Source organism: Temnothorax americanus, unplaced genomic scaffold, assembly GCF_048541705.1.
Source record: "Temnothorax americanus isolate GAGA-0224 unplaced genomic scaffold, ASM4854170v1 Scaffold10, whole genome shotgun sequence".
In the NCBI taxonomy this organism is placed as follows: domain Eukaryota; kingdom Metazoa; phylum Arthropoda; class Insecta; order Hymenoptera; family Formicidae; genus Temnothorax; species Temnothorax americanus.
The window spans coordinates 1,097,859-1,116,533 of NW_027509231.1; the positions used below are offsets into that span (position 1 = coordinate 1,097,859).

An 18,675-nucleotide genomic window follows, 5' to 3' on the forward strand; every position below is an offset into this window, starting at 1 on the left:
TATAAAGAATAATCGCGCGAGAAAAAATACATTGGCCGTTCGCTTCGTGCCTCTTCTAGAATGTGTGCATGGATATTAAAATGTTAGCGCCAACTGATTACGTTATATACATTAATAAAGTTATATAAGGCATTAGGATATCGAGCGTTAATTAGTTGGCTTTAAGTGCGCATATATTGTTACGTATTATATGATGAAACGTGTGTTAATTAAACGATGGCGTGAAGCGAAAAGTTAAAAAAATTTTTTCCAACGCATGAAATTTACGTATTGGTATTATTTTCTTTTTTTTCTTTTGAAGGAGATTTTTATTTTTGAGTTTTGCTCAGAAAAAAAGTCAAGGAAATATAAGCTGAGTTAAAAAATATTTAAAAAATATTGATATATCTGGAAGGCATATGCATTTTTAAATTGTGTTTTAAAAGTCACGTCGCGTAGCGGCTGATTGCTACCGTCATACCCGCGATTTCTCAACGTAGGCATGAACAGATAGCAGGAATATCGCAAGATATGTGCAAGTTTGCCGCGAGTCGTTAATTATACGTTCCTTTTGTGACCGATTATTACCTGTTTATTATTTAATACTTTAATATAAGTTTCTCGATTATTTATTTAATAGGTTGTGACAACCTCTCTCTTTCTAATTATGGTTGACGTTGACAAGCAATGGCATATCATTTTTAATAGTTCCCCTAGCAAGGTTCGATCAATTTCATATTTTTCTTATTGACGTCACGTTATTATGTGGAATCCGGGAATCTTGTTTGTGTATACTATATAAATCGTATAAGAGAGAGTCTTAAGTGTATTAGCGATGTATGCGTCAGCTTCAGAAACCAAAACCGAGCGTGAAGTCCATTGTTCATCCTGACAATGAGAGTGAAATACGAAATTTCAATTTCGTAAATTATGATCAAAATCCACTTTCGTATATATTTTTATCATATAAATTTTTATTACGAAACCCAAGTGTGGATATTCTTTTACTTCGCGACCACTCGACTCATATCCGGAGAGGAAGTTGCGGCCGCAAAGAATTGTCGCGCGACGCATCCTCCCCGGCGCGATGTGGGGGTGGCTCGGGGACCCGACTCGTCGTCGCGGGAGCGGTTCCGCGGCGCAGGGCGGTTTTAGTCACTCCCACCTGTGCCGGACCACGTGGTATCAGCCGCGACACCCCGATGTGCTCAACAGCATCGCTGCCGACGACGAGTACTTCTCTATCACCGTCACCGCACCGTCGTCGGCGGAGGTGCCTCCTACCACCATCGCCACCACCACCGACACCACCACCAGCACCACCGTCATCATCACCCACCCGCGTTCTCAGTGTCAAACGGACGACGCGTCTGTCGACGAGTGCGTTGTCTACCGCGCGAGTCTGAAAGGAGAGACCTTCTCCTCCCGGATCACGGTTTTGCTAACGATATCGACATCGCAAGCACCGAGACGTCGTGGTCTCAAAAGTCGGCGAAGGCTAGGCCGACGGTGTCGTTTCTCGTTTACTCCCTCCGTCGATCGGCGTCACGTGCCGGTCAGCGTCTCGCGCGGGAACTCGCGACACGCGACTCGAGTAGACGGTGGTGCCGAACGGCCGGCACGACCTCGTCGTCGCCGTCGAGGAGGCCCGACTCTCGAAGTACGAGGGTATCGCCCGGCACGAGGGAGGGCGACAGGCCTTCTGGCCTCTTCTCGAGGATGCCGCCGCCTCCTCGTCGTCGGCGACGACGTGGATGAACGCGCTTCTCGGTAAGGGGTTTCTCGCGGTGACGCGCGCGAACGCTCGCGATGTGCGAAAGTACCGTGACGAATTCTTCCCGTCGCGCGTCGGGACACGCCGGAAAAATTATTTCGATCTGCATGCGCTTCGGTGCATATCTTGGGATTATTTGTGTGATTCGTCACCGCGATTCCCGCGGAAGAAGTCGATCTGATAAAGAATGCAATTTTTATTAATTACTCGTCAATTATCATGATATTTAAGATTTATTCGATCGCAACTTCTTCGTCAACATTCTTTTGGACAGTATATGTATTGTCTTTCGTATTTTTAAATAATTATCCTCGATAAGTCATAATTTGTTTACGAAGATAATAATTTGCAAACAGTGGGTTTGAGAGTGATTTTTAAGCAAAGTCGGTTAAAGTGTTTCTTTCAATTGAAAAACTTGTATCAGTGACATATTGTGCTACATCGTTATCTATTAGATTTTCATCAAGGCATCATCGAATGCATTATTTCGATAACGATTACTGGGATATTTTCGTCTCACCTCAGGTACTGTGTTTTCTTTTTCATTGTAACGAAATACGTACCCTTACTAGTCTTATCGACAATTCCTTTATTGGATCACAAAGGATGTTCTTCTCTGAAGCTTTGTCTTCTGGCGTTCTTGATCGTTATTCAATGCGAAATACTTTCTGCGCTTTTCGGCATCGTAAATCTCGGTAAATCGTAACAGATGTCATCGTGTCGCATTATGTCGTTGATGTCAGTGACATCATGATTGCTCTTTCCATTGATAAAGGCTGAACGAAGCACGGCGTTATCGAAGGTCGAGTTCACGTGCGACGCGTTGTGCAGCTCCTAGGTATAATGTCATTGTCACTATTATCTCTATTCAGGCGGTTTTATTCTAAAGAATCTTTTTACGCGTCATTGAACGCGCCGAGATCTTCTCCGGAGAGCATTCGTTGCTTACACGGTGATAAAGCGTAGCTCCTTATCGTAGTTTTATGTAACACTACCACTTGTTAGATGAAATTCCGTCAACTACCGTACATATATAATATTTCATCTTGATCATGACAGAATTAAAAACTCCAGCTTGTACCGACGCTTTCATAAGACGGGAAAATTATTTTAATTAAAAGAGATACCCATATAAGAATTCTCGTGCCTGCGAAAATTGTTATTCAATCTAATGTAATAGAAGTCGCGAGAGGTGATACATTGCGCATCTATCGAGGTGCCGCGATGAAGAAGTCACATGCATGTTTATCCATAATCATATTTAAAATAAATATGCGCGGTCATTACGATTTTATTACCGTAATTTCGCAGGTTTTTATAAAAACGATATGAGAAAGTCGCGTGAAAGGATTCGGTATTTAGCAATACCGCGAGAGAGATGTTCGAACGAAGATGGACGTTTGAAATATTGCCCCGTAGGAAAACGTTTCTTTCTTCTATATTCACGTTTCGCGCGTTCAACGGGTTCAACCCCCGGAACTGGTTTCTGGACTTAAATCGACGAGGTCTTCTCCGGGGAGCATTCCTTCTGTTTGCCGTCGTTCGCCGTCTGTATCCACGTATGCGTGTTAATACGCCGCGAAGCGAAATGTCATAAAAATGCAGAATTGCCTGGCAGGCAGTGGCACGAGGTAGCAATTAATGCGCATCTGAAGGCGGATGATTCGCCGTGAGTTCGCGTTGATTGATTGCCGATTTCGTCGTCCGCCCCGTCGTGGTTCTTGCCGATCTAGAGCCAATCTTGCGCAAACATCCTTTGTGAGCCTTCTCCGATGCTGGATGGATGTATAGACCGACGCGCGGTACGCGTGAAATTTTTTGAACGGGGAAAGTATATTTGTGGAGGCATTAACCTTTCGCATATCGTTCAGTCGCCGCTGGTGTAATTTATTGGTTTTTTTGGCACCTCGTTGAGGAACCTTCGCTGTTCTAGGAGAGGGTATACATGCCTCTCTCTCTCTCTTCTTCTTCCTCTTTATTGCGTCATTATTAATACGTGCTGTCGACCGTGATTTGCTCGCATTCCGGAGTCGCGCGACGTCCGATGATACGTGCCTAACAGCACTCATAATCGCGTGACATTGGCGTGCTGTCACTCAAGGCCGAAGATTGCGTTACGCATATGCGACAGATTTGTTTCATCTACTTTCCCATTGTGCGATGGTACGACGCGGCACGCGCAGGTACTTGGCGAGTTCGCGGAATTGAATCATTGGTCATGACATCGATGAGGAAAAGAAAACGCAGTCGGAATGATCTTCGTATTTTTTTGTTCTCGATGTTTTGCGGTTGCGATTATCATGGGATTCTCCGTCTTCGATGAGGCAACCGCGTGCTAATCGTATATAGATGATACTCTGGAAATTATGAGTCTAAAACGAGGGACTGTCGGCTTGGAAAGTCGCGCTTCGCGTGGGTTCGCGCAAGTGGATAATTATTCCCTGACTCCCGGATAATTGCCCGCCGATAGTGGCTCTCCGTATTTAACATTACGCAAATTTAGCACGGCAAATTATCATACACGCAACTGTCGACGTACTCGTACGCGCAGACCTCCTGTAATCCTACAGGGTGCGCCGAAGATTTACCGTACAAGAAGTATCGCCGCGAAATCATTCAATAATAAAATCTCTGGAAAATTTATTTTAATCGCGAAGCTCATTTCAATTCGATCGAGGCCGGTTTCGCGGCTCGTTTCGTCGTCGCGCGAGGCTAAGAGAAGCTTTCGCACGTCGCGAGCATTCTCGTCGCGCGTCCTAGTCGAGAATTCTTCAGTGGCGAATCGTTCTGTCGTTCTCCAGACGAGGGTAGTCTACTGCCGGACACCAGCAGTGACGTCGTCGAGAATAATGACTCGGTGGCTGCCGCAAGCGATGGCGCCTGTGTGAACGTGCATTATCATCAACACCAGCATCAGCAACAACATCAGCAACAACAACAACAACAGCAGCAGCAGCAGCGTCATCATCATCATCAGCTGCAGCAACAGCAGCAGCATCATCCGTCGGCGGGGTCAGAACTGGACGATTTCCTGCGATACCGCGGTACCGGAATTACGACCGGACAGAGACAAGAGGAGATGGTGGCCCAAGAAATGGCACAGGGCTACACGCAGCTCCTGCACTCGGCGGCGGCGGTGCCGGCCCAGGAGACGCCGGAATACATCTCGCTGGAGGAGCTACAGCCGCGCATCCACCATCAGGAGCATTACCGCACCGTGCACGACACCTGCACGCAACTGGCCACGTCCGCCTCGCAACTCTATCATCAGCATCATCAGCATCAGCAACAGCAGCACCAGCGAAACGGCGGCCAGCAGCAGCAGCAACAGCAACACCAACGAGATTATTATAATCTCTCGTCCGTGCAGTAAGTTCGGTTGTCTCGTTTGTGTTCGTCGTCGCGAATGTGGTAATAGGAAGGGTCTTAACAATTTTTATTAATATAGATATATGCAATGTATATCGATGAGATATATACGAGTTTCTTACGAACGGAACTACGCCGCTACGTTGTTTTATGCGATACAACGTTATACGTATCGCATTGTGTGCGATACAACAGTCACTAAGCCTCTCGACATAATCTGCTGGAATCGGCTTTGGAATTATGACCGGTGTTGTAAACACTATCGAGTCGGTAATACCTGAAATCACTCGGAAATTGGTTATCCGTGTATCTGAATGATATCTGGGTCCGTTACTCGGGCAAATTAGCAAAAAGAGAAAAAAAAAACGGCTTGCATTCACGTAATTACCCTAATAGATTGGTGCGTTACGTGCGTAAAATTCGTGATAATTTTTTTTTTTTTTTTTTATATGAGTCTACAACGCGTGTATAAGACAAAAGGCAAAGCGAAGGACAGTGTCAGTCATCGTCAGTTCAACATTCACGCTCTGACGGATCTAAATAGCGCACGTCCATAATAATGCATTAACGGCAACTCGAGTAAAACGCGTCGATGTCGTCTACACGAGATGATGAGCGATCGGTTGATAATCTCTCCATTCAATTCACTGTTCACATTGCTTCCAATTTTCGTTTCAACGTTTCGTAGTGCAAACTACATGGAACCAATAGGGGGGGGGGGGGGCCTTCGGCACTTTCTATCCTATCTCCCTTTTTCGCTTGTTCCCGTTCCCGCACCCCGACGCTCGCGGGATATTTTGCACGAGTCGCGATGCATTGCGTAATGCATCTCTTTATCATTGTCTCGCGGTACCGCAACGAATGTGATTTTCATGCACTACGTTGGCTACTCGATCAGACGCACTCTCTCGCTTTCGCGTCCACGCCTTTGAAATTATTATTATTATTTTTAAACAGATACAAATGCCGTGCAACTCGTGATTTATCTCGACAACCCTAGCTAAAGTAATTATACCACGGTTAGACTGATTAGGCTTTGCCTAAAGAATTCTTTCAATGAAAATTAGATCGAGAGATGAGATAAGGAAGTCGTCGTCTCCCAAATAAAGTCGCGCGGCTGCACCTTACGTTTTAGAGATTGAACTGAAGCACGCCCGCGGAGGATTAATTCGGATTCGTGGATTGCAGTCATTTGAGCATTACGTATGTCAGCTACACGCGAGTTTCCCCACCTGTCGCATCGCATACGACATAACGTCGCCGTCGGCGCCGTTGTATATCTACGAATAAATAGAATTACGCTAATCGCCTGCATTACATCATAATACACGGAACTATCTGCCGTTGGCGAGATTATCGGTAGACCTTGATCCCCGCGTTTTTCAAATCGTAAAACCAAAAGCAAACACGCGTGTCGTCTTGAAATCAACAATACCAAACAATTAACCCGATGTTTACCTTTTTTTTTTTCATTTACTAATTACATCTAAGCAAAGATTCTCCAAAGAATTTTGGGGAAGTTTTAAAGATAAAATATCAAAATACTTTTTTTTAAATCAATTTTATCAATTTTAGTTTTATAAAAATAAAAGAGATAATCCTCGATTTAAAATAATTTAGATTATGCACGCGTGTTGAAAACACCATGCGATTAGCTGCGTAATTATACATGGGACTTGCTATATCCCTATATGCTTAAATGCGATTGACAACCCGATAACGCAATCAAGATTTAATCGATCAGCAAAAGGTTTTATATACGGTCAAACAGGTAAGGAAAATTGAGTGATTGGATCGATATCGTTCGTAGGAGCTTATAGATCGTAAGGTCGATGACGATAGTTCAATACTCCCGGATGTGACGTTGGTGCAACTATATATTACACGCCCCGCATATGATTAGCGTACCTATGTACGAACAAAAATGTTGTGCACTCCCATACGACTCTGCAACTTTCCCTATTCCCTCGGGTCTTGAAAATATATAAATCTTGATAACCGAGTGGCTCGTTACTCAGAAGATAACGATTTGAAATTTTCAACGATGACATATACAGGGAATTAAGTTTCTCCTTTAATAATTTTTCTTACAATAATCGCTCATATATTTTACTGAATTTTTAAAAATTTTTTACATATATATATTTATGTAATATAGAATTTATGGAAATGTATTTTTTAATCTGTAATTCCCGCAGAACGTTGGAGAAACTTTATACCACGTGTTATGCACGAATGTTATGTGTTACATGATTTTACGCAGAGTGACTTCATCGATCTATTGAATCGACAGTCACTCTACGGCAGTCCATTTTCCGGCATTCGCGATTTTCGATTAGCGATCATCAGATAGTGCCGTCTGACTTGGCTGCTTAAAATTCCCTTGCAGAAGTTCGTGCTCCACGGTTTATTTCGGCGAGATAGGCACGGGTTCTGGGGTGGGAGAGCTAACCACCGCCTCGGCGGGGGGTGGTGGCGAAGGTCTCGCCCCGACTCCAACCCCCGCCAGCAGCAGCAGCGGCAGTACCGCCAGTACCACCACCACCCCCAGCAGCCCAAGCACGACCACTACAACTACCACCACCACCACCACCTCCACTAGCAGCACCGCCACCATCCCACAGGTTGCAACGGGGGCTGAACCGCCCCAGCACATGGAGACACCCCCGACGATGGTCCCCGACCAGCAGGCACCCGCCTCCGGCCATCACTATCACCATCACCACCATCATGATCATCATCATCGGCATCATCGCAGCACGTCTACCACGCCTAGCCATGGACCGGCGACCAACACCTCGGACGAGTTTGCACCGGTTTCCAGGAAGCGGAAGCTTTCTTACCAGTAAGTCTAATCATAATTTGTTCGAGAACCTTGAGGGTTTATGCCCCTAAGGGATTAACGGTTGATTTCACCAGTTTCTCTCAAACCAGGTACTGACTGAACTTGCGATAGGTCGTTAAACATCCTTTTATTTAAGTTTGCCAATGCGGTCAATACGTTATTGATAAATTAAAAAACTTAAAATAATTTAAATTGAGAAAGTATATTACCTCTATAAATATTTTTTAAGATTATAGGATGGAAAACATAATGTAATTGTAATAAGTTTGCTTTAACTTATTTAAATTGAATATGAATTCTCTCGGGCTTCTCTCTCTAGAAAGGATCAACAATTTAACGTTCGCGAAATCAGAGGCCAGGGTGAAATCGACTGTGAACATTTTTAGCGCATCGTCGTCATCTCAAATGAACGAATAGAGAGAAGCGCTAGAAATGAGGCTCTTATCGGAAATTCTTGCGCGGAATCTCGCGCCACGTGGAACAACGTTCTTTTGTCCGTCGGCGGCGTAGCTTTCGCAGGGAAACACATCTAAGAATCGGCCGTGGTAACAACCGCTCCGTTTGCCGGAGCACAAAACGTACGGCTCGCTCTCCGTGGCACGTAGGTGGAAGTCGTACCGCGGAATATTACACATTAGCATGAAGCGCGAAACGAAGCCCGCCAAATGTGCCCCGCCAAGAGTCTGGGAGTCTCGCGAGCTGCGCGGCAAACAACCCGCGACAACTAGCGACTTACCACCTCGGTCTCCCCGTCCCCGTCTCCCTCATCCACGGTTTCTCGGTACTCATCGATGCCGATGTTTCGAGATATTTCGCCCGGTAGTTCCGAGTAATTACCCAATCAAGGTGTCGGATACGCGGTCAAAGGCTTAACTTAATCGTTGCGATGGAACGAAAGATTTGCCTCTCTCTCTCCCGAGACCCCGATCGGTCGAAATTGCCTTCGGCAATTACCACCATTGCTCGCTCGCGGGCGCTATACAGCTGGTGCGCTTGTCAAATAAACGTAATCGAAAAATCGCAAATCTCCTTTTCGAGCGTCATGATCGCGAACGACGTTTTCGTGCGCCCCGTTCGCGTCATTCACATATGTCGGGGTTGTTCGTTGAATTTATTCTGCCTCGTCTGGAATTGAACAGGATAATTATATTATAGAGATAATATGCGTGTATCTATGTCTGAGAACCTGATCTCGTCGTCGATGGCGTTAAAGCAAGATTGAAATGCACGCGCGCATTTTTTTTTTTTTATTGTAAATATTTACGCGTGTCTCTCGTTTCCAAGGCGAGTCGCTCGCGACGAAGGAATCGCGTCGACGAAATATTTCCTCGCGAGAACGGGAAACCCATGTGCGACTTTTCGAGCTCGAGACACAAAGGACGGTGGAGAGGAAGCTCTACGCGGGCGAAACTTCGTGAAATTTGCCGTCAAAGGGGTAACACCCTCTGCGAAGGTCGTAATATGCCGAAGAAATTGTTTTCCTGTGATGTTTCGACCGAATTTAGTCGCCACGAATTAAGGGACTTCGTCAATTACGTACTTAGATTACTACGCGCGTTTAATCGGCAAAGTTATATCTCACGGGAGAGGGAGGTAGGGAAATCGTTAAAATTAAAATTAATATTTAAAAAATCATTTCTTATAATATTAATTTATTTATCTATTAATATATACGCGTCAAATTTTTAATTTTCTTGTCTAACATTTCGTTGAAGAATCTCCATTGTCTGTTTCAGCGTTGGAAGCGATCTCTTGGACGACCTGGGAGACGACGCTAAATCAGTTCGCACAAATGACGACAGTAAGAAGTAAGTAAACGTATCGTAAAGTATTCGAAAAGAAATATTCGGTGCCCGGAAAGAGGTCGGGATTCCCGGAGCGAGAGCGCGCTCCCGCGATACAATCGGTCCGAACTTTTAACGTAATCGTCGATCGGCGATTACGTAGTATTATGTCAGATGCCAAGGTGAGTGCCAACCTTGACCTACCTCGATTCTTTGCTCCGGCTTCATCAGCGACGTCACTAAATCCGATGTATTACCTGCTGCCGTGCGATGCGAGTCGCTCCGCAAAAGCAGAGTCGTTCAGTCGCGAAAGCTTTTATTGCATTAACGATTGATTTCCAAACAAACGAATTTGCATAGATGTTGCAGACATCTAAAACAATATTGAAAGGAAAAAATCTCATAAAGCAACGTTTAAGAGAACAGTTGCCTTGAACAGTTTCTTCAGATATCATGTACACTTGTATAACGAATATTACAGATACATATCGTATTATACACAAATATATACACATATATGTATATATTCGGCAATAACACGTACAGATCGGTAACCGGTGGAAAGACACCGGTGCTCCAATAAGGCACTTGTTTAACATGTGTTTTATGGACGCATTGAAGCCAGATATAAAAGTCTAACGGATATTACGATAACCATTACGATATGTCCACTTGAATCGAGACATAATTATGCGATATAATAGTCCGGATCGAGACCAGTTTTCGCCGCCGCGCCGCAACGATTTCCGCTGTGCAATTTATCCCCCTTCGGGCGTGATATGAATGCGAATTCTTGGGAGACAAATCAGCGTGCGCAATGAAAAGAGCGCCGTTGTACGAGTCGACCCTTTTCCCCCTCACGTGCAATTGACACACGGCCTCGTCGGTTACCGATCTCGTCGTCGTCGTCGTCGTCGTCGTCGTCGTAACGCACGCGACAGCTCGAGCCTGCTGAGCTTTCGGGAAAAGTCAACGGGCGGGGGAAGTAGCTTTAAAGACGCGCGTGGCCCCGGTCCACGTGGATGAAACCTTCGCAGAAAAGTCCGCTGTGGTCAGCAGACTATCTTACTATCCCTATCCTACATCGTTCGTAACTTTGCACTACATTCCGATCTTTGTTTCCGTTTCTTGTTTACATGAAACGGACGGTGGCAATGGGATTCCGCGCGACTAACGCAACGGCGTCCACGTGGACATTCAATCCCTCAAAGAGGAAATATGAAATACGAGAGAAAATGATAATTTGAGATACCGGATCGAGCCGGGATATATCGGCTCGATTTGTGACTCCCTTTCAGAATGATGTAAAAACGTCGAATTTTTGTAATAGTACAATACACGTTTGTATCACCGGGGACATACACACGTGAGTTGTTCCACCCATGAAATGTTCCAACGAACTCCCTATTTTATGCAGTTATGAAAGTTGTTACGTTATTGGACGATGACTAGGCGTTTAATTCAATCATCATTTTTAACTCGAACTCCCGTCGTTAATAAGATTATAAATAGCGCTCTAAAGTATAGACGTTTTTTTTTTGCAATATCAGCTACATGTTTCTCATACATACAACCGTGATGTGGATTATAAATATTGTAATTTTATGAAGTTTCCGTACTTGTTTTTATTTTACGAGTTATTCCCATTGGTGTCAGACACGTACGGACATGTATAATAAATCTCACATTCTTATCTGCGTTTCTCTATATTAAAATCTGGCGAGCAGAACCGATGATTTTGTGCTTTCAGGCAGAACCACAGCGAAATTGAGAAGCGCAGGAGGGACAAGATGAACACGTACATCACCGAGCTGTCGGCGATGGTACCGATGTGTCACGCGATGTCGCGGAAGCTGGACAAGCTGACCGTGCTGCGAATGGCGGTTCAACACCTCAAGACTATCCTCGGCGCGGTTACCTCATACACGGAAGGTCATTACAAGCCCGCGTTCCTCAGCGATCAGGAACTCAAGACGCTCATACTTCAAGTAAGTATACTTGAACGGCAGTTGTGTAACGTCTACAAACAACTGCTAGAGACTGACTTTAAATTTAATTTTTCACGATAAAAATTATGGAGAGAGAGAAAAACGAGTAGGCATTAAATAAATAAATAAATATATATATATATATATATATATATATATATATATATATATATATATAGTTTCTGGTATCGTTAACACGGAATTCATTTATGACACGTATTTTTGCCGCGGCCCGTAAAAGATCGAGCCTGGTATCTTTTGTAATCCCTTTGCACGAGATCGAGCGGAGCGAAACCGGCGCGGGTAACTCCCTTTCTCTCCCGCGTGCTACAGATTTTTATCCGGCCTGGTCTCGTGCCGCGGTGCGGCGCGGCGAAAGGAAAGGACCGAAGCATGTAGATTTATAGTATCGCGCTAATAGTACCCTATAGGCCGAGGCGCTCTCAAATCACCTACGCCTTTAATTCCGAACCAATTAGCGTGAAAGAGGTTCCAGGTAGTGGAGAACGTACGTCAGTAGATAGATTTTCTTATGTCGTAAACGAGCCTACGTGCGTTTATGCGTTTCGAATTTTTGGTTTCTTGACGAATTGGATTACTACTTGCCTGAACTCTCCTTACATTCAAAAGAAGTCTTTCGACTTTTGATAACGCACACCTATAATGTCTGCTATAATTATCTTGTTATTACAGTGACCTGCATGAGTGAACATTATGTTATTATTATAAAGATATTTTTTGTTATAATGACAAGATCTCTTGAGGATTGAAATTCACTGATGCGCGCCAATGGCGTGCCTCGGGTTCTTTAAGTGCACGAAAAGCGGCATATATAATTATTCGCGACGATAGAAACGTATCGGCTGCGAAGCGTGTACGCTTTGCCGCGTCCGCGCGAAGGAAAACGACGAAAAGGAACACACTCCAGCGGCCGATAACTCCTATCCACCCTAGATTCCGCTCGAACGCACGGTGCCGGACACAGACATTTCTCATTGTCATGTGTACACGTACACACGTTTATCTTTTATCGAGGGGGCTTTTTTTTTCTCCACTCTCGTTCTCGCGCGTTCGACGTAGGAAACTATCTCCGAGAGTGAATGACCACGCCCGGCATATACCGAGCTCAGATCGGCTCTAAACGCGCATAATCGCGGCGTAAGGAGCTCCCCATTGCGAATCGGTGCGTTTACCGCGCTATCGAGATCCGGCTCGATGCGTTATATAGCCGAGAACGTTAAATCTCCCGTCGCTTATACGTGGCAAAAAATCGGTATAAACGTCAATCGGCGCGCACTTAATCCGCGCGAAACTCGCCGTATACGACGATAAACTGTACACGTTTATCACGCTCGCTTCGACACCGAAGGTGTCTCCGGGTCGCGGAGAGAAAGAGAGAGAGAGTTTTGCTCGGGGTTTTGATATTTCTGTCCTGATATATCCGAACTTTACGATTCGGGGAAACGTTAGGTGCGCGAGTAGCGCAATAGAGAAACTCGAGCACGTCGCTGTTGAGCCGCGCACGAAATCGCATTGACACGATTAATTAATGAACGTTACATGCGATCGACGATACGTCGAACCTCGCCAATGATTATGTAACGCGAACGTTAGCTGGTGCAACGATAAATGATACGCGCGATGCTGATATTCAGATTGCGTTACCGACGAAATCGCGAGCAAAATGTCATAGAGGCGACAGTTCTTCGGTTCTTCGAGTGGCTGAATATACAATACACGTGCGAGGAACTGGAAGTTGATCAAAATTTCCCATTCGAAGCGAGTGTTAACACGTTAACTGTCACTGTACGATATATAATTTCATCCCCTTTTTTATAACATGCAATTTTAATTATATTTATTTTTTATCAAAATAAAATTTTTATTTTTTTTCGTCAACAGTCAGAGAATAGCTAATATTTATCTATAGATCTATAGATCGTCAATTACGAATCAACTCGTACGGCAATCAACATGTTAAGTCAATATCAAATAGCTCAAATACCAAACAGCTTAAATACCAAATAGCTCAAATACCAAATTAACTTGCAGGAAATAAATAACGTAATCTTTAATTTACGATGCGAAATGTTAATTGCGTTCTTGTCGACGTTGCGTTCGCTCATTAACGTCAACGAGCGAGGTCGCTGCGCGTCTTAATCGGATCGGTCTTAAATTCTTATTCCTAAAAAATGATAACGATGCGCGGCTGCGAGGTTGGCGGGAAACGCACGACAAGCTTCTGTTCGTTAAAAATCAAAATTTGAGATGTGCGATCTTTTCGATTGTGATTAACCGTTTGTTCTCTATACAGCGTAATGGAAAGCAGCTTGTCTTGTTCCAGGCCGCGGAGGGCTTCGTCTTCGTGGTGGGCTGCGATCGCGGAAGAATTCTCTACGTGTCCGAGTCCATCTCGCAGACTCTCAATTATTCTCAGGTACCGAGTCAGTCGTTATATTTTAGCTCTTCCAAATTTCCATCGCGCTTAAGAAATATGGCATACGAGAAATATCGGGTGAAAGGGAATTTACAACGCGCGCATAAAAATCCCCCTTCAATGACTAATTAATCGTAACGTCCGTGCCACTATTAGCCTCTGTCTGAGTAATGTCTGCTGCGTATTCATTTCACTGATTATAAATTATGTCTTGAAATGGGTATTCAGTATGTGTTTGACTGACAGTGATCGCTATTGCCACCGTGTCGTAACATGGCTAATTTGCGAACTTATCAGTCGTTTGTCGTTTTCGTTCTTCCTCCACGATTTAATTACATTTCTGTTGTGAGTTTCGAAAATAATCGCGGCGATACATCCAATGGCTTGTATAGGGGCCAACCAACATTTACATAGTTGACGCTTGTTTCAAAGAAGAGCACCCGTTTTAGAAATCGGCGCATGAATATCACGAATTGAAAACAGATTAGACATTAAGCAATTTTAATTTTATTAAACAAGACACTTGCTTGGTCTCGATATATAGTCGATTTATATTGCTTAGAATTTTTGTACTGAATCGCAAACTGAGGATTGTATGCTGTTGCGCAGGGCGACTTGCTGGGTCAAAGCTGGTTCGACATCCTGCACCCCAAGGACGTTGCAAAAGTAAAGGAGCAACTCTCGTCCTCCGATCTCAGTCCGAGGGAACGACTGATCGACGCGAAAAGTGAGTATGATCGGCTGTTGCTGGTTCCGCGTTGCTGCCGCATCTCTAGATTTCGCGCGGGCATTAATTTCTCTAGCCGCGAAGACTTTCCGCCTTCGAACCCATTAATTATAGCGCGCCTTTCGACGTGTTGCTTCATGCTCGACGCGTCGATCACTGCGAAACGCAAATTAGTTGCCGCGCGCATCTCTCCACCACCTTCACCTGATAAATGTCAGTCGCTCGGCAGCATTTGCTCGCGTAAGCTTTGTCGATAAACATCTTTGAATTAGCGTGCCTACCAGATAAGAGCGTGTTGCGAAAGCTCCACGCCGAATGAAGAAAAGAGACGAAGAGTTGCATGTCAAGCGTTCCGATCGTCAAAGTATTTAAGACATTAATAATTGCAACATTAATACCGTGTAATAAATGTTTGTTACGATAGAGTTATGAGAGATATATGAAAGAGAAATATCAGATGTATGATAGAAATAAAAGAGAGAAAACAGAGCGAGGTGGAAGGCAGCGATGGATGGAACTATTGATCGACGGATGGACCGTTGCTGATGTCATCGTGATTGTTTCAGCCATGTTACCGGTGAAAACCGACGTACCCCAGGGCGTATCACGACTTTGTCCCGGTGCGCGGAGATCTTTCTTCTGTCGGATGAAGCGTAAAGTCGACGGGATCCGTTGCGGTGAGATGCAGGTGAAGGAGGAAGCCGACACCGCCGCTGGCTGCCACAGGCGAAAGAAGCAACAAAACGTAGGTGAGTGCGAATAATTACCTACCCGAAAATCGTAATTTAATCGGGAATCGTGGAAAAATTGGGAACTCGGTGAAATTCGTGAAAAGAATTATGTGTAAAGAAATCCATCAGAATTTTTATTGAAGCATTTTATTGAACAAAATTTTTTTTAATAAGAGAATGATCTTTCGCTGATCAATGAATATTTCTCACTTTTCACAAAATGACTACGCAAATGTACTGTCCGAATATTTTTGACCGTCGCATATTTTTCTAAATTAATATAACATTTTTTTACGGAGAAGGGAAATAATTCCAAGTCGTGTCTCTTCTTCAATGACGGATTCAATTTTTTCTCAAGAAGCAAAGCACTCGCAAAGCGAAAAAAATATGACCGTGACGATTCAGGGTGTTCGAATCGGGGATGCAAACGCGTCTTTTGGATAGCCACACGCACGATCGGAGATACGGCACGAAAATTTGTCGCATGGCTCGTCAAAGGTGAAAAGGAGACACCATATATCGCAGTGAGACGCCGGTGAAAGGATCGCTGATATATCTTCATCAAATATCTTGCCGGCAGTCTTAAAGTCCCGATACTTTCCCTTTATTCATCTTCCGCAATTTTGTCTCTTCTACACACGTGTAAAATACAACAATACGTATAATGTATAAACCTATTATAGTATAATTTACGTAATTTGCAATGTTTGCGAATTCTCAATTGACAAGTCTGCACAGAGACGTGTCTTTTTTAGATTGGAAGTATTGCGTGATTCAGTGCACGGGTTACTTGAAGTCCTGGGCGCCCGCGAAGATCGGCCTCGAAGAGCAGGAAGGCGACGTCGACGAAACTTGCAATTTGTCTTGCTTGGTAGCGGTCGGCCGGGTCCAAACGGCGATATCGACGGCCACGTTGTCATCGAGAAAGCCTCATTCAAGGCCCATACAGTTCGTCTCGCGACACGCGATGGACGGCAAATTTCTGTTCGTGGATCAAAGGTCGGTATAGCGAGAATTAAAGATATGGGATCGTCGGTCAACGTTATCGAAATATTCGAACATCTCGTGTATGTATATGAGAGAATTAACTTTTTCGTCGTTTAGAGCTACTCCAGTATTGGGCTTTCTACCTCAGGAACTGCTGGGTACCAGTATGTACGAATACTATCACCACGATGACATTCCTCACCTGGCAGAATCTCACAAAGCCGCGTTGCAGACTTCCGAACGCGTTACCACGCAGGTGATTAGTGTAATTCACTTCGCAATTACCCCTTCGCGGTGATTAAAATTAATGAATGGGATTAAAATTTATTTTAAAGCATTAAAGTGGCGCTCGATCGTCGACTAATGTAAAAAAAGATCTATGTCCACGATAACAATTTCGCGTTTTGATCTCGCGCGTTATCATTTTCGCAGATCTACAGGTTTAGGAGTAAGGGCGGGAACTTCGTGTGGTTGCAGTCTGAGTGGAAGTCCTTCAGGAACCCGTGGACCAAAGACATCGAGTACCTAATCGCCAAGAATTCCGCTATCTTGTAAGCAACGATTACCAACATTCCACGCGCGCGATGTTACCGTATATAAATAGCTTTCTGTCGCTTTTTCAGCTGCGACGCGCGTCCAGGTGGAAATAACAGATCTGAGGACTCGAGCGTGCAGGGCAACTATGATTATTTCACGCAGAGTAAGTGCGATTTGAAGCGCGCGTTTACGTAATGAGCGCGGTTTGTCGCAACGATCGATTGAGAGATCACGTTTAATTTTTCATAAACAGGTAATGGTGGATTAGAAAGATTGATCTCGAGTCACGTAGAGGTAAGTAAGATCGGCCGGCAGATAGCGGAAGAGGTATTGGACTTACAAAGACGCGGTGAAGACTCCTCGGGTAGTAGTCCTGGTCCAGCGACAGAGACCGGTTTATTGAACACCGAGGTAAATTATCAATTCGGCCGAAATCAACTAATGTTTTTAAATTATATTTGCCTATTTTTTTTACAGCCGCAAATCACGACGACGGCGTCGCCGGAGAGGATACCTGACGTTTCCCAGCCGAGTGGCATCTGCAGCGACAACAGCAGCAGCAATCCCTCGTCGACGTTCAACCACGTAGCGAACAACGTGCAGCTCAACAGCATCGCGAATGACCAAGGTCATAGCTATTACTGTCTCTAAGGAGTCGTTTTTTGGTGTAATGCGTTCGCCAAAATTATTCAGAGAGGAAAGGAAGTAGAGAGCACACACAAAGCGCTCGCGAGAGAAAGAATTTTGCTACCACGCGTGTGTGAGAGCAATTTGATCGATTTATTAAGATTTTCCTTCGAGAGAGATTACGGGAGGCGAATTGATACCATGCAGAGCGTAGCGTTGATTCTGTTTGTCGAGATACAGCCCAACCGCGGGTATTGATATTAACGATATCACGCACAACGTAACATCCACCTCCTTTCAGGAACGTCACCAGACGACGAGATGATGGACATGATTGGCGGCACCGCGATTAACGAATCGCCAAATCCGATCCCGTCCGACGGCAACGACGAGGCAGCGATGGCTGTCATCATGAGCCTGCTAGAGGCGGATGCGGGTCTGGGTGGTCCCGTGGACTTTTCCGGATTACCGTGGCCGTTGCCATAATGCACATACGCACTTTAGTCTGCGATTTTAGAATACAGAGATGTCTCCTGGTCAAACGAAACGCGCTCTGGTGCTGAAATGGTGCTTTTAAGGTATAGAACTCGGTTATGTGTTCAGCGAACTGTAGCTTCTAAACGGAACTTCTGAATCGCAATCAATTAATCATCGTTCTTTAAGATCGATATCCGTGAATTTGTAAACCTATATATATGTATATATATGTTTATGCTATATCCCTTTTTCTCTATCTCTTGTTGTTGATTTCTCAAAAATACATGTTCACGCGGCGAAATAATTTGGCGTTCAGCAGCGAGAGACGAGTGAACGTTGACGACACGCCCTCAAAGATTACAGTGGTGTGACAATAGTGCGGACAATAACGTGCGAATAAACTACGTTCTAGT

At 44.5% G+C, this 18,675-nt stretch overlaps 1 protein-coding gene across 1 annotated transcript in view; it reads left to right on the forward strand.

Annotated features, from left to right (window-relative positions):
- Positions 1–17,176, forward strand: part of Cyc (basic helix-loop-helix ARNT-like protein cyc) — a 25,925-nt gene extending 8,749 nt beyond the window's left edge. Inside the window, exons 4-13 of the mRNA XM_077408696.1 lie at positions 4,555–5,122; positions 7,512–7,967; positions 9,704–9,775; positions 11,502–11,739; positions 14,084–14,176; positions 14,786–14,903; positions 15,470–15,652; positions 16,390–16,633; positions 16,739–16,877; positions 17,054–17,176. Coding sequence (XP_077264822.1) covers positions 4,555–5,122; positions 7,512–7,967; positions 9,704–9,775; positions 11,502–11,739; positions 14,084–14,176; positions 14,786–14,903; positions 15,470–15,652; positions 16,390–16,633; positions 16,739–16,877; positions 17,054–17,176 — 2,234 coding nt within the window. The remainder of the gene's footprint in view (positions 1–4,554; positions 5,123–7,511; positions 7,968–9,703; positions 9,776–11,501; positions 11,740–14,083; positions 14,177–14,785; positions 14,904–15,469; positions 15,653–16,389; positions 16,634–16,738; positions 16,878–17,053) is intronic.
- The last annotated feature ends 1,499 nt before the right edge of the window (positions 17,177–18,675 follow it).